The 12,446-nt window shown below is 56.2% G+C and overlaps 1 protein-coding gene across 5 annotated transcripts in view; it reads left to right on the top strand.

Annotated features, from left to right (window-relative positions):
* The window catches only part of NEXN (nexilin F-actin binding protein), a 70,040-nt gene extending 57,845 nt beyond the window's left edge, over window positions 1-12,195 (top strand). For 4 of the 5 annotated variants that reach the window (XM_078877998.1, XM_078877997.1, XM_078877996.1 and 1 more), the window contains 8 exons: window positions 691-822; window positions 1,019-1,099; window positions 1,388-1,594; window positions 1,869-2,075; window positions 3,579-3,800; window positions 4,543-4,725; window positions 6,321-6,449; window positions 7,129-7,693. In XM_078877998.1, coding sequence (XP_078734124.1) covers window positions 691-822; window positions 1,019-1,099; window positions 1,388-1,594; window positions 1,869-2,075; window positions 3,579-3,800; window positions 4,543-4,725; window positions 6,321-6,449; window positions 7,129-7,647 — 1,680 coding nt within the window. In that variant the 3' untranslated portion in view covers window positions 7,648-7,693. Of the gene's footprint in view, window positions 1-690; window positions 823-1,018; window positions 1,100-1,387; window positions 1,595-1,868; window positions 2,076-3,578; window positions 3,801-4,542; window positions 4,726-6,320; window positions 6,450-7,128; window positions 7,694-10,448 lie in introns of those variants that run through there. The other variant, XM_078877999.1, reaches the window with a different exon arrangement.
* The last annotated feature ends 251 nt before the right edge of the window (window positions 12,196-12,446 follow it).

Raw genomic sequence — 12,446 nt, 5'->3', positions numbered from 1 at the left:
AGGGGAAAACACGAAGGACCCGAAAAAAATCCACGGGGAGAAGGAGACACCGCAAACTCAATGTACAGCAGGCGTCAGGGTCGGGATCGTACCCACGACCTCCCGAATACCAGGCGAGGTAGTTAACATCTCCTAGCCACCGTGATGATGATGATGATGATGAGAAAGACACACAAACTCCAAATATACAGCAGCAGGCATCTGGGTCGGGATCGAGCTCACGACCTCCTGAATACCAGGCGAGGTAGTTAACATCTCCTAGCCACCGTGATGATGATGATGATGAGAGAGAGAGAGACACGCAAACTCCAAATATACAGCAACAGGCGTCTGGGTCAGGATTGAACTCACGACCTCCTGCACACCAGGCGAGGTAGTCAACATCTCGCCGCCCCTCCTCCCCCTATACCCCACACTCATTCCCGGGGAGGGAGTTTGGGGGGGGGGCTAGTGATCTCAACTCATGAGCGAGAACATGCAAACCCCACTCACTCACACACTGTGCAGGACGGGGGGGGGGGGGGGTGGTGTGGGGGGGGGGGGAACAGCTCCACACAGCATGGGCACCCGAGTCAGGAATCGAGCCCAGGACCCTTCTAGCTGTGCAGCCGACTAAGCGAACATCGGCGCGGTATCCCCCCGCCCCCCCCCCCTGCCCCCCCCCCCCACCCTGTCCCCCCCCCTCGGCAGGGAGAAGGAGGCGACAGCTTCCTCGACGATGACGGCGACGAGGTGGAGAGCGTCTCGTCGGAGGCCTCGTCGGAGCTGCGGCCGGGCAAGCTGCGGCTGAGCTTCGAGGAGGTGGAACGACATCGCCAGCAGGTGCCCCCCCTCCCCCCCCTTTGTAATGGGCTAATTAATAATAGGGGTAATAATTAATAGCAACGTATCAATAGCTCGCGCTTCCAATGGCGCAGGCTTTTCGTGCGTGGCCGTAATCCATGCGTGTGCGTGATTCTTCTTCTCCGTTGTTGATGTTGTTGTTGTTGTTGTTGTTGTCGTTGTTGTTGTTGTTCAGGAGGAGCGGCGGAGGCTGGAAGAGGCTCGCGAGCGACTGGAAGAGGAAAAGCGCTCCTTGCTGGAGGCACGCCGGAGCATGGTGAGACGCGGCCACGCGGCACAACGGGAACCACGCGCGGGGGGGGGGGGGGGGGGGGGGCAGCACAAAGACGGTTCCCGGGGCGCCACGGTGGCGAGGAGACGTTGACTACCCCCCCCCCCCCACCCGGAGCCCGCTGTACATTTGCGTGTTCTCCCGGCGGTCGAGTAGCACGTCCGGCTACGTACGGTGCGAAAGAAGTTCAACGGACACCCGCAACGCTCGCACGCACGCGCCCTGTCCCTCTCTCTCTCTCCCTCTCGCTCCGTGTCGTGTCGCTCCGTGCAGGCGCTGCAGTGCGAGGGGGAGGATCGCGAGGGCAGCGCGTCGCCCGCGGGCAGTGCCAGCGACGAGGCGCTGCCCGGCAAGCTGAAGCTGAGCTTCGAGGAGCTCGAGCGGCGGCGCCAGGAGGAGGAGACGCGCAAGGCCGAGGAGGAGGCGCGCCGCCGCCTGGACGAGGAGAAGAGGAGCTTCGTCGAGGCCCGGCGCAGCATGGTGAGGTGGGGGGGGGGCACAGGTGAGGTGGGGGGGGGGCACGGGGCGGGGGGCACGGGGGGTGACGGGGGGGGGAGCGGGGCGGCAGCAGCAGCAGTCGACGTATCGGCAGCGATGTTAGCAGGAGGACCGTGACGGTGGCGACCGTGATGAAGATGATGACCGTGTCCACGGCGACCGTGACCGCGGCGACCGTGACTGCGGCGACCGTGTCCGCGGCGACCGTGACCGCGGCAACCGTGACGTTGTTGTCGCGCTCTGTGTTGCGCTCCAGGCGCCGGACGACGAAGACGCCCAGGAGCTGCGGCGCGGCGCGAGCGGCTCGAGCGACTCGCTGGGGCCGGGGCGGCTGGAGATCAACTTCGAGGAGCTGCTGCGGCTCAAGCACGAGGAGGAGGCGAGGCGGCACGACGAGGACCGCCGCGTCAAGCTGGAGGAGGAGAAGAGGGCCATGGAAGAGGAGAAGCAGCACATGGAGCCGGTGGGTTGTCCTCTGGAGTTTCGTTTCTGTAAAACTAAAAAAAGGCTGGCGGTGGTGGTGGTAATGGCCAGGAGAGGTCAGTGACCTTTTGAGTTTGTCCGCCCTCCTTTTGGGAGAGAGATGGCCCTCGCACTCCGGGGTTTCTCGCCCATGTGCAGCGCAAAATCGGAGATCCCCCGGTGGAGCGGGGGACCCTCTTGACAACGAGACCTGAGACTCGGCGAGGCTTGCGCAGCTTTTTTTCACAATCGCAAATGGGTAGCGCAGCGAAGTGGCTTATCGTCACAATTGAAACCTCCTTTGTCAGTAGAAAAATTTGATGATTGTTTTTTTAACCTTTTATCTGGCAACAAAACTGACACCTTTTTTACAAGGAGTCATGTTTGCATAGACCACAATACCTGCGGTCGGAATGCAAACAAAAAACACAACTCTGACATAGATATGCACTGTCCTTGAAGTTGATTGGTCCACACCCGAGACAGCTTTTCTTAGAGCCTAGTCTCACATGGGTTGGACCAGATGACGCCAAAAGGCACAATTTATAGCAGCGGCCAAACACGTGACGTTGATCCTAAATGTGGAGGTAAAAGCCGGAGGGCCTGGAGAAGAATCCACGCGATCACGGGAACATCGGGGGTGGGGTGTGGGGAGGAAGGCCGGCGATTCGCGCCGATTCTCCGCAGCCGGGGCACAATCCGCGTGGGAACGTTCGACCGAACTTCGCTGCGCCGGATATGCCGCCCGTCGCCGGCGTCGGCCACAGACGATGAAACTCCTGTCGGGAACGTGAATGCTCGTGTTGGCCTTCCCTCCCCCCCCACCCGCACGTGCGATTAGCGCAGGTGGCTATGTACGGTGCGAAAGAAGTTCAACATACATACGTACAGCAGCTAACAGCAGCTAACCACGTGGAAGAGTGGGACGCGGTGGCGAGATGTTAACTCCCTCGCCTAGTATGCCGGAGGTCGTTTGTTTCGATGCCGACCCTGACGCCTAGAAATTTCGAGTTTGTGTCTGTCTCCCTGTGGCGGCGCGGATTTTTTCTCCGGTTTTAATCTCCACATTTGGAAACACGCATTGAGATAATTTAGAGTAATTTGTTGATATAAATTTCCACGTTAAAAGACACTTTGTTGACCAATAATTTTGTGGCCAAGTCGCTTCTGAAAAATAAGTTCATACCTCAGTGGGCTTTACCTGGGTAAGAAAAAAGCAAGTTGTTTTATTTGTAGATTGTTTTAGTGACTTGTATACCCTTCATTTTCATTGCACTCCGTGTATTTATAATTTTAGGTTTTTGGTGACCTTTGACCCGCCCCTACTGGTTACATCGGTGAAAAAGAGCTTCACAGCTCATCGGATTCCTCCACTCTAATTATATATCCTGATCCTGATTCTGACATGGGGAGTCGCATGAGAGCGACGAGGGGGTGGTAGCGGTGAAGGTAAATTCGACGTCTCGTTAATCGAGCCGTCCCCCTCCCTGCGCGTGGCCTTCAGGACGAGGTGAACGAGAGCTCGGAGACGGTGAGCAAGGAGTACGAGGAGATCAAGACCCTCAAGAGGACGGGCACCATCAAGGCCAAGAGCCTCAAGTCCAAGTTCGAGCAGATGGAGCAGCTCTCGGGCGAGGAGATCCGGCGCAAGATCGCCGAGGAGCGCGCGCGCCGGCAGGCCCTGGAGCAGGAGCGGCATGACCTGGAGGCGCAGGACTTCACGCTGGTGCGAAGGCCGCTCGCTCGCTCCCTCGCTCGCTCCCTCGCTCGCTCCCTTGCTCGCTCCCTCGCTCTCGAGCTCACTCGTTAGTTCGCCGACCCGATGACAGCGCTTGCGCCGAACCTGTGGCACGTTCGCTTGCTCCCTCACTCGCTCGTTTGTTTTCTCTCAGTAGCTGCTTGACTCACTCGCTCGCCCACTTATTAAGGTCGCTCGCTCGCTCATTCACTCACACGCTCGCTCTCTAGTCCATTGACCCGCTGACACGCTTGCGCCAAAACCTTGGCTCGTTCGCACGCTCGATCGTATGTTCCCTAACTCATTGACTCACCTGCTCGCCTAGCTATTCAGCTCGCTTGCTCACTCATTCGCTCTCTCGCTAGCTCATTCATTCTCGCGCTCGCCCACTCACACGCTTGCTCGATCGGTCGACCGTTTGTTCCGTAGCTCGGCAGCTCCTTGACTCGCCTGCTCGCCAACCTCTCCGCTCGTTCGCTCGCCCGCTCGCCCACTCGTCCGCTTCCTCGCCCATTCGGTCGCTCGCGGCGTTTGGCACCCACGGCGCCGCGATCGTCGTCCGCTCCACTTACGTGCGCAAAAACCCTGCTGCGAAGGAGAGTCACGAGGCTTGCGCGAGGCCTTCACGGGCAAACGAGCGCGGCAATCATAAGCACGACGACTTCGACGACAACGCATCGCATAACCGGGATACCGCGTTCGTTCGCCGCCCGCCCGCCCGCCCACCCAGGAGGAGGAGATGTCTTACCCGGTGCGGACGGTGGAAGCGCCGTGTGCTCGCCGCGCCGACATGAAGGCTCGCTTCGCCGAGATGGCGCTCGCACGGGAGGAGGAGGCTCGCCGCAGGGTGGACGAGCAGAAGATGCAGCGCATGCGCTTCGAGCAGCAGGAGATCGACGCGGCGTCACTGTCGGTTCGTACCGCGGGGGGGGCGGGTGGGGGGCGTGGGGGGTGGGTGGCGCAGGGGTGCAGATGGCCCTGACAGCTCTTATGCCAGAGGCAAAGGTGGCTAAGGTGTCATAGTGCAGATTTATTTATGCGGCTGAGTGAGAGCGAATTGCTAGTTTACTTTTGACTATTTTTATTTGAACACGTTCCTTCGGAGTGGGCAGGTAGGAACTTGGTTGGACAGCGCATTCGTGCACGACAGACAAATATGCACGACAGACAGACAAATAACCCCTGGTGGGCAAGGTGGAACCTGTTGTTCCTACCTGTACCAGGTAAGGCCTTGCTGAGCTGTGTAACTCTTTCAGAAGCGACTTGGCAATCACAAATGATAGGTCAACGAAAGTGGCTTATCATCATCACGTGGAGATGTACAGCAGTAGCCACAAACTCTGAACGCGTGACGTTGAAAAGTCCACAAGACCACGGGGATAGAGACACGCAAACTGCAAATATACAACAGGCATCAGGGTCGGGATCGAACCCAAGACCTCCTGTGTTACCAGTCGAGGTAGTTAACATCTCACTGCTGTGGCACCCACACAACATTCGTCAATAACATTGCACGTGTCCGTGTGTGGGGAAAAATATATGTCTTTAGTTATATAGGCGACGTTTCGGGAAATGGCCCTTCTTCATAGCACGTCATTATTGACGATTTTTTTTTTCGCGAAGTACACACATCCGGTCTGAGCTCTCGCTGACTAAAAGCGCGAATTGGGACGTGGCGTGCGGTGTGGGCAGAGCGTGAGTGCTCGCCGCCTCCTCCGAGACGGTCCGACCAGCGTGGAAGAGTAGGCCAAGCACACGCTCGAGAGGGGATTTTCACGGTTGAACAAACACTGCGCGGGGCGTTGGCGGCGCCGTTACAAGTTTACGTTGTTGCTATTTCATCATGGGACCTCCTTTGCCAGGACCAAAATATGAGAATAGGTTTTCTCCTTTTTTATGGTAACAAAATAGGTGTTGCGATGTTAAAACACCAAACTGAAACCTTGTACTAGGAATCATGTCTGCATTAACCACAATACTTGTGGTCAGAATGCAAATAGAAAACACGCTCTGATAATATATGCATTTTCTTGGTTCTTTCGGTAAAGTCACGTAGAAGGGAAATAATAAAATAATAAAAATAAAACTAAATAAAATAATTCTCACGACGTTTCGGCCACAAAGAAAGCAGCCGTCCTCAGGTGAAGAACAGGTCTGTTGGGAAGACAGCGTCTGTCTTCACCTGAGGACAGCTGCTTGCGTTGTGGCCGAAACGTCATGAGAATTGTATTTCATTGTTTAATTTTTATTATTTTATTATTTCCCTTCTACGTGACTTTACTTAAAGAACCAAGAAGATGAATCCTTGCAGTCACGAAAGTCTTAAATCGAAAAATATATGCATTGTCCTTGAAACTGATTGGTCCACACCAGAGACAGCTTTCTTTTGAGCCTCGTCTCAAAACGGTGTTAGACCAGAGGGACCCCAAAAGGCGTTGTTATTATGATTTTTATTTCTATCACGCGTGTTTTTTTTCTTAGCCTCTAAATTCTTGCGTTTGCCCGCAGCCGAAAGAAGGCGAGGAGGAGGACGGGACCCCGAACGGACTGGGCCTCAACGGGCCGGTGGTGGACGACGACGATGAGCTGACGCGCTCCGGGGCCCCCTGGTTCAAGCGACCCCTCAAGAACACACAGGTGAAGGGTCGCGCCTCGAGGCAGACAGAACCCGGCTCTGACCTCCGAGCCACCCGGTCACCCCCGCACCCCCCACTCACTCACTCACTCGTTAGGTCACCCACCCACCCGCCCGCTCGCTCGCTCACTCACTCACTCGTTAGGTCACCCATTCGCTCGCTCGCTCACTCACTCACTCGTTAGGTCACCCATTCGCTCGCTCGCTCGCTCACTCACTCACTCGTTAGGTCACCCTCTCGTTCACTCACTCACTCACTCGTTAGTTCACCCACTCGCTCGCTCACTCACTCAATCGTTAGGTCACCCACCCACTCACTCGTTCACTCACTCACTCGTTAGTTCACTCACTCGCTCACTCACTCACTCAATCGTTAGGTCACCCGCCCGCCCGCTCGCTTGCTCACTCACTCACTCGTTAGTTCACCCACTCGCTCGCTCACTCACTCACTCGTTAGTTCACCCACCCACTCACTCGTTCGCTCACTCACTCACTCATTAGGTCACCCACCCACCCACCCGCTCACTCACTCACTCGTTAGTTCACCCACTCGCTCGCTCATTAATTCAACCCTCTGATGCCCCCTGTATTCCCTATCCCCTCTGACTTGCTATCTGACCGCCCCCTCCATCCCCTCACCCCCCCTCCCTCTCCCTCCCTCCCTCGCCCACCGAGGTGCAGGTGGTCGACGGCGAGCCGGTGCGGTTCCTGGTGCGGATCGTGGGCTCGCCGCGCCCCGAGGTGACGTGGTGGTTCGAGGGCGAGCCGCTGGAGGACGGCGAGGAGTACCAGTACGTGGTGCGCGGGGAGGACACCTACTGCCTCTACCTGCCCGAGACCTTCCCGGACGACGAGGGGGAGTACATGTGCAAGGCCGTGAGCCCCAAGGGCTCCGCCGCCAGCACCTGCATCCTCACGATCGAGAGTAAGGCCGGGGCGCTGGCGGCTGCGGCGGTGGCGGAAGGGGAAGGCAGCGAGGGTGGTGGTGGTCGTTACGTCGCTGATGACGACGACGATGATGATGATGGCGGCGGTGGTGGTGGAGACCGGGTAGATGTTGATGTCGGCGTAGACAAATGGGCGGACGGGGATGGAGGCGCGTCGGAGGCTGGGGAGGGAGATGGTGGCGAGGGCGGCGATGGGGACGGAGAGGCGGGTGGCGCGGGGTGGCACGCCAAGCGTTGCACGGAGCACTTGTAGAGGTTTTGTTTTACGTTCGCTTCTGCGGGAGGAGGACGCGTCGTGGTGAGCGGAGAGCGGGGTAGGGGAGGGGAAGGGAGGGGGGGGCGAGTTTGGATTTTAGATTTATACCCGCGCTTGCATGCGTACACACGCACGCACACGCACGCACGCAGGTACTATGCATACACGTGCATACGACAAAGACCAGATAAAGATCCCCCGCATAGCCTTATAAAACTTTTGGGGCGAGTGGTTGTTAGTGTATCACCTGTGAAGGCCGGCACGGTACATGGAGGGGGTGGGTCGCCAGCACTACGCCCGGCCGCCTTTGTCTCCCCAGTGGGGATTGTTTACATGCCGCACCAGGTACTCATTTGAGGTTGAGTCCACCTAGGGGAGGCCCATGAATTGTTCAGATAATTGTCACTGGTGTTGGTGGCCATGAGTGGGAATTGAACTCGGGTCACCGGGTTCGTAGCACAGGGCACTAGCCGCTGCACTACTGCTCCACGTGCACACACACGTGCACACACACACACATGCACGCACACACATGCACACACATGCACACACACACATGCACACACACTTGCACACACATGCACACACACACATGCACACACACTTGCACACACATGCAAACACACACACACTTGCACACACGTGCACACATGCGCACACACACACGTGCACACACACACACATGCACGCACACACACACACACGTGCACACACGTGCACACATGCGCACACACACACACGTGCACACACACACGTGCACACACAAAGGCAAAGATGATACCCCCTTATCGCATTCCCAGACTTTTGGGGCAAGTGCTGTTCGCGAGCACCTCCGATTAGCACGGTTGGTTACGTACGGTGTGAAAGAAGTTCAACATACATACATGCAAGGCTGGCACGGCACACGATGGGGTACACATACACAGACCCACACACACGAGCACCAATATAAGGATTCGTACAGGATAAGAGGGCCTAAAAATCGCACCTTTTCCGATAATAATAAAAATAAAAAATGTATTGTCTTTGCAAAACCGCCTTGTGGCAGCAATCGGCACCGGGAGCTGCTTCCGCGCTTGCGTTTATTAAAAAAAAATAAGATTAGGCGCTCGCTGAATTTGCATTCGTTTTTGTTGCGTTTCTTTATATTTTATATATATATACGGCAGGATGTTACACGAGTGATACTAAAGCGGTCAAAAAGGTGGGCGATCTCTATTCGTGGACTCGCGTGACGGTGCCGTGATCCCACACTCCGGTCCCTGCGGATCAACGAGGTGCCGCTGATCCTGCGTTTTGCCGGCTTTGCTCTGTTCAAATATAAATTGCGGCGTAGCACCCCCTGATGAACGTGTCTTATTATTATTACTGCTACTACTACGACCACACTTTGTTTACCCGCTGAGTCTCACGGCTCGTCTCTCGATGGGTCTTGCCTACCCACAAGCTTTCGCGGTAAGGGGCGGGGGGCGGGGTGATGATTTGCTGTGTGTTAGTCACAGGCGATAAAAATAAATCTGCGAGTTAACGTTGTAAAAATTTCGCGACGTTTTTTTGGGAACTCCTGATCGCCGGTGGCACGCTGCAGCCCCGGGGCCTTACTCTTCGCCAATGACGCTCGGGCGAAACGGAGGTCGCTCTCCGTATCATCGCTGCGATTAATGCTCGCCGCAGGATTTACCAGGGTGGCCGCTCGATTCGAACCTCGACGCCTCTGCAACGGGAGGCTACCGCTGGACCATCGCGGCGGCGACTGATCGATTTTCCAAAATCTCCATGCGGGCACAAAGACAAAGATCTCCCGTATAGCCTTTAACAGACCGTTGGGGCAAGTGGCGTTGGAGCGAGTGGCGTTAGCGCGCACCTATTTAAAGCCGGCACGGCACATGAAGCATGAAGATGGTGGGTGGGCAACACCGTGCCCGGCCACCTTTGTCTCCCCAGCGGCGATGTTATTTACACACCACACACCAGGTGCTCGAAATAGGGGAGGCTCGGGATGGTTCGGATAATCGTCGCCAATGTTGGCCGCGAGTGGGAATCGAACTCGGGTGGCTGGGCTTGTAGTGCAGTGCGCTAGCCAATACACTACCGCTCCTCCACTCCCTGTACACGCACACAGACACGGTTCCTATTCAGGTTTTAATTGGTCCAATTACGTGGGACACGTTTTTTTTTTATCCAAACGGTGCCCTCTGTAGGCCACACGTGACGGGTTCACCAATCATCAGGCAAGTTTAGCGCGTATTACGATTGAAGTTTACACTCGAACCGGGGCAGGTTGGTAAACGTGACAAGGTGGACGCGTGGAGGTCACGAGAACTTGGATTTTAGAAACGCTGGTGTCGGGCATCTTATTGGCACAAAGTGCACCTAGCATGGCACAAGCGCCGTGGTGACGTCAACGTGGTGAACTGCGGTTGTTGTTGTTATTGGCCCACCTTACCCACGATTCACCTTCTGCTTGCTTATCTTCTCATCAACTCGTTGTATCCTTGCCTGTACTGTGATGCATTGAGGGTCTATGAATTCATTGCAATGCTTTTAACCTTTTCCTCTGCCTGTCCCCTGTCTCTTCCTCTCTGCCCCCCTCCTCTGTTTGTCTCCATATTGTCTCTTTCTCTCTCTCTCTCTCCCTCCACCTGTGTCTCTCTCTTCGTTGTGTTTGTCTCTGTCTATGCCTGTCTCTCTGTTTCTGCCCGTCTGCCTCTTTCTCTCTCTGCCTCCCTCCGTTCCTCCGTGCTCGTTTCGACCGACCGTCCGTCCGCCTTCTCTTGCCCGCCCGTCTTGGCTCGCAGCGGACGATTACTAGAGGCATCGCATCCACTGCCCTCCCTGTGTCTTCCGGGGGACGGGTCTCGGCCTAGCTGTACATAAAACACTCGTCCACGATTCACATCGCAACGACGGCCCTCTCTCGCATTTCCCCATTTTTTTTTTTCCCCTCCATTGATGTTGATGTTGTTGTTGTTGTTTTTTTGAGTCGGCTATCGGCGATTAAATGACCATAACCTGCTTCCTGTGCTTGTGACGAGCGTGCGAGTTGCTAGAAAGCACCGCTATTTTCCACCTCTTAGTTAATTGGGACTTTGTGTGATAGTTTTAAGTGAGTGAACATTGACGGCGATGATGGTGATGATGACGACGACGATGACGACGCAAGGCCCGGTTTGATTTTGTTTTTTGTCCATTCACGCCGAATATAGTTGCCGCCCGCGTCCGGGGTAGGAGCCAGCGGTAACAGGCTGGCAATTGTCACCCGCGGCAAGCGATTGATGCCCTCTAACCGAGATCTGGTAGCGGTGATGTCGTGCTGAACTTTACTGCGGTGTGTGTGCTGGGCGGCCCTGCTTTTATCGATCGAACGCTCACTGCGAAATTGCGTTCGGGGTTTGGTCCGCAGCTGGGAAAAGTCGGCCAAATGTGCACCGCTCACTCGCTCATATATTCACCCACTCGTCCACCTCCCCACCCCCAACCCTCATCGAGTCACTCGTTGCATTTGCCAAAGTCACTCGGTACCTCACCCACTCGCCCATCCACTCGGGCGCTGCTTCTCAACCTTTACCGCAGCCTTTGCACCCCTTTTTGGGTTCTAAATCGTAAAAAATAAGTACAATGTCAATAAATACATCGGGGTTTGATGAAACAAAATCAGTTGTCACTTACGTTGCCCGTGCTTAATTTGCGTTTTCGATTTACCTTCGATAAAAAAATAAATCCGGCCACGTCTCGCTACCCCCAGACAGGGCATCTCTCGCACCACCAGGGGTTGCGTGCTCCCCCAGGTTAAGAAGAAGCACTGTGCTAGGGATTGCCACCTGCACCAGATTTGACCCGGACGTTCCGTGGTTTGGCATCTCTGGATCCGCATTATCGCGTTGAGCTTTAGTGCAGTGAGAACCGCACGCTCTCCGTAATGGACTGAGAAATCTGTGACCCTCAGCCGGCTCCACACCTGGGCAATCGTTAGCATATTTATATATATATACCAGAGGAATCCGATGAGCTATAAAACGAATTTTCACAGATGTCGGGGCAAGGGGTCAGAACCTTCCAACGACAACAAACAATACAAAAGCACGCATCTCGCGGCTCTCGAATCTCCAACCTGCCGCTTTGTCCACTCCCGAGCGACGTGCAACCTGACGGCGCTCGCCGGCGTGCGGCGACGAAACGCGCGGAGCTGCGAATCGCTCAGCGAGGAGATCGCCCGGCGGGGAGATCGCCCGGCGGGGAGATCGCTCGTTCGCCCGAGAGGGAGAGCCCCGCGCTCTGGTCGTCTCTACCGCGACGAGCGTGCGACCGGGTTGCGTGCGACGGGTTGCGTGCAGCGGGTTGCGTGCAGCGGGTTGCGTGCGACCGGGTTGCGTGCGACGGGTTACGTGCGACGGGTTGCGTGCGACGGGTTGCGTGCGGGGGCGGTTTCCAAATGTCCAGATTTTGTTACAGGGTACCCCCACTACATTATAATAAATAAAAAACTGCGATTTCTTTTTTTTTGTCTCCGGTAAATATAAATAAAATACCAATTTCCCCGGGTTCTCAAAGGTGTGGGAGGGGGGCGGGTGGCCCCTCCCCCCCCCACTTCCCTCCACCCCTCTGTGTATCCGCAGCTGCGTTAGCCTCTCACGTGACTGTCAACATTCGATGTCGTGGTTCGTGTCGTCGCAGCGATGCGCTCCTGCACCTCCTGCACGGTATCCATGCCGCAGCCTGCACCCCCCCCCCCCCCCAGCCCCCGTGAAAGGCTTTAACTGGGGACGTGCCCCCGGCTTGAAGGCAGCCAGTCTAGA

This window comes from Lampetra fluviatilis, chromosome 49 (genome assembly GCF_964198595.1).
Source record: "Lampetra fluviatilis chromosome 49, kcLamFluv1.1, whole genome shotgun sequence".
NCBI classification, from domain to species: domain Eukaryota; kingdom Metazoa; phylum Chordata; class Hyperoartia; order Petromyzontiformes; family Petromyzontidae; genus Lampetra; species Lampetra fluviatilis.
This window is presented reverse-complemented; position numbering and strand designations above follow the sequence as displayed.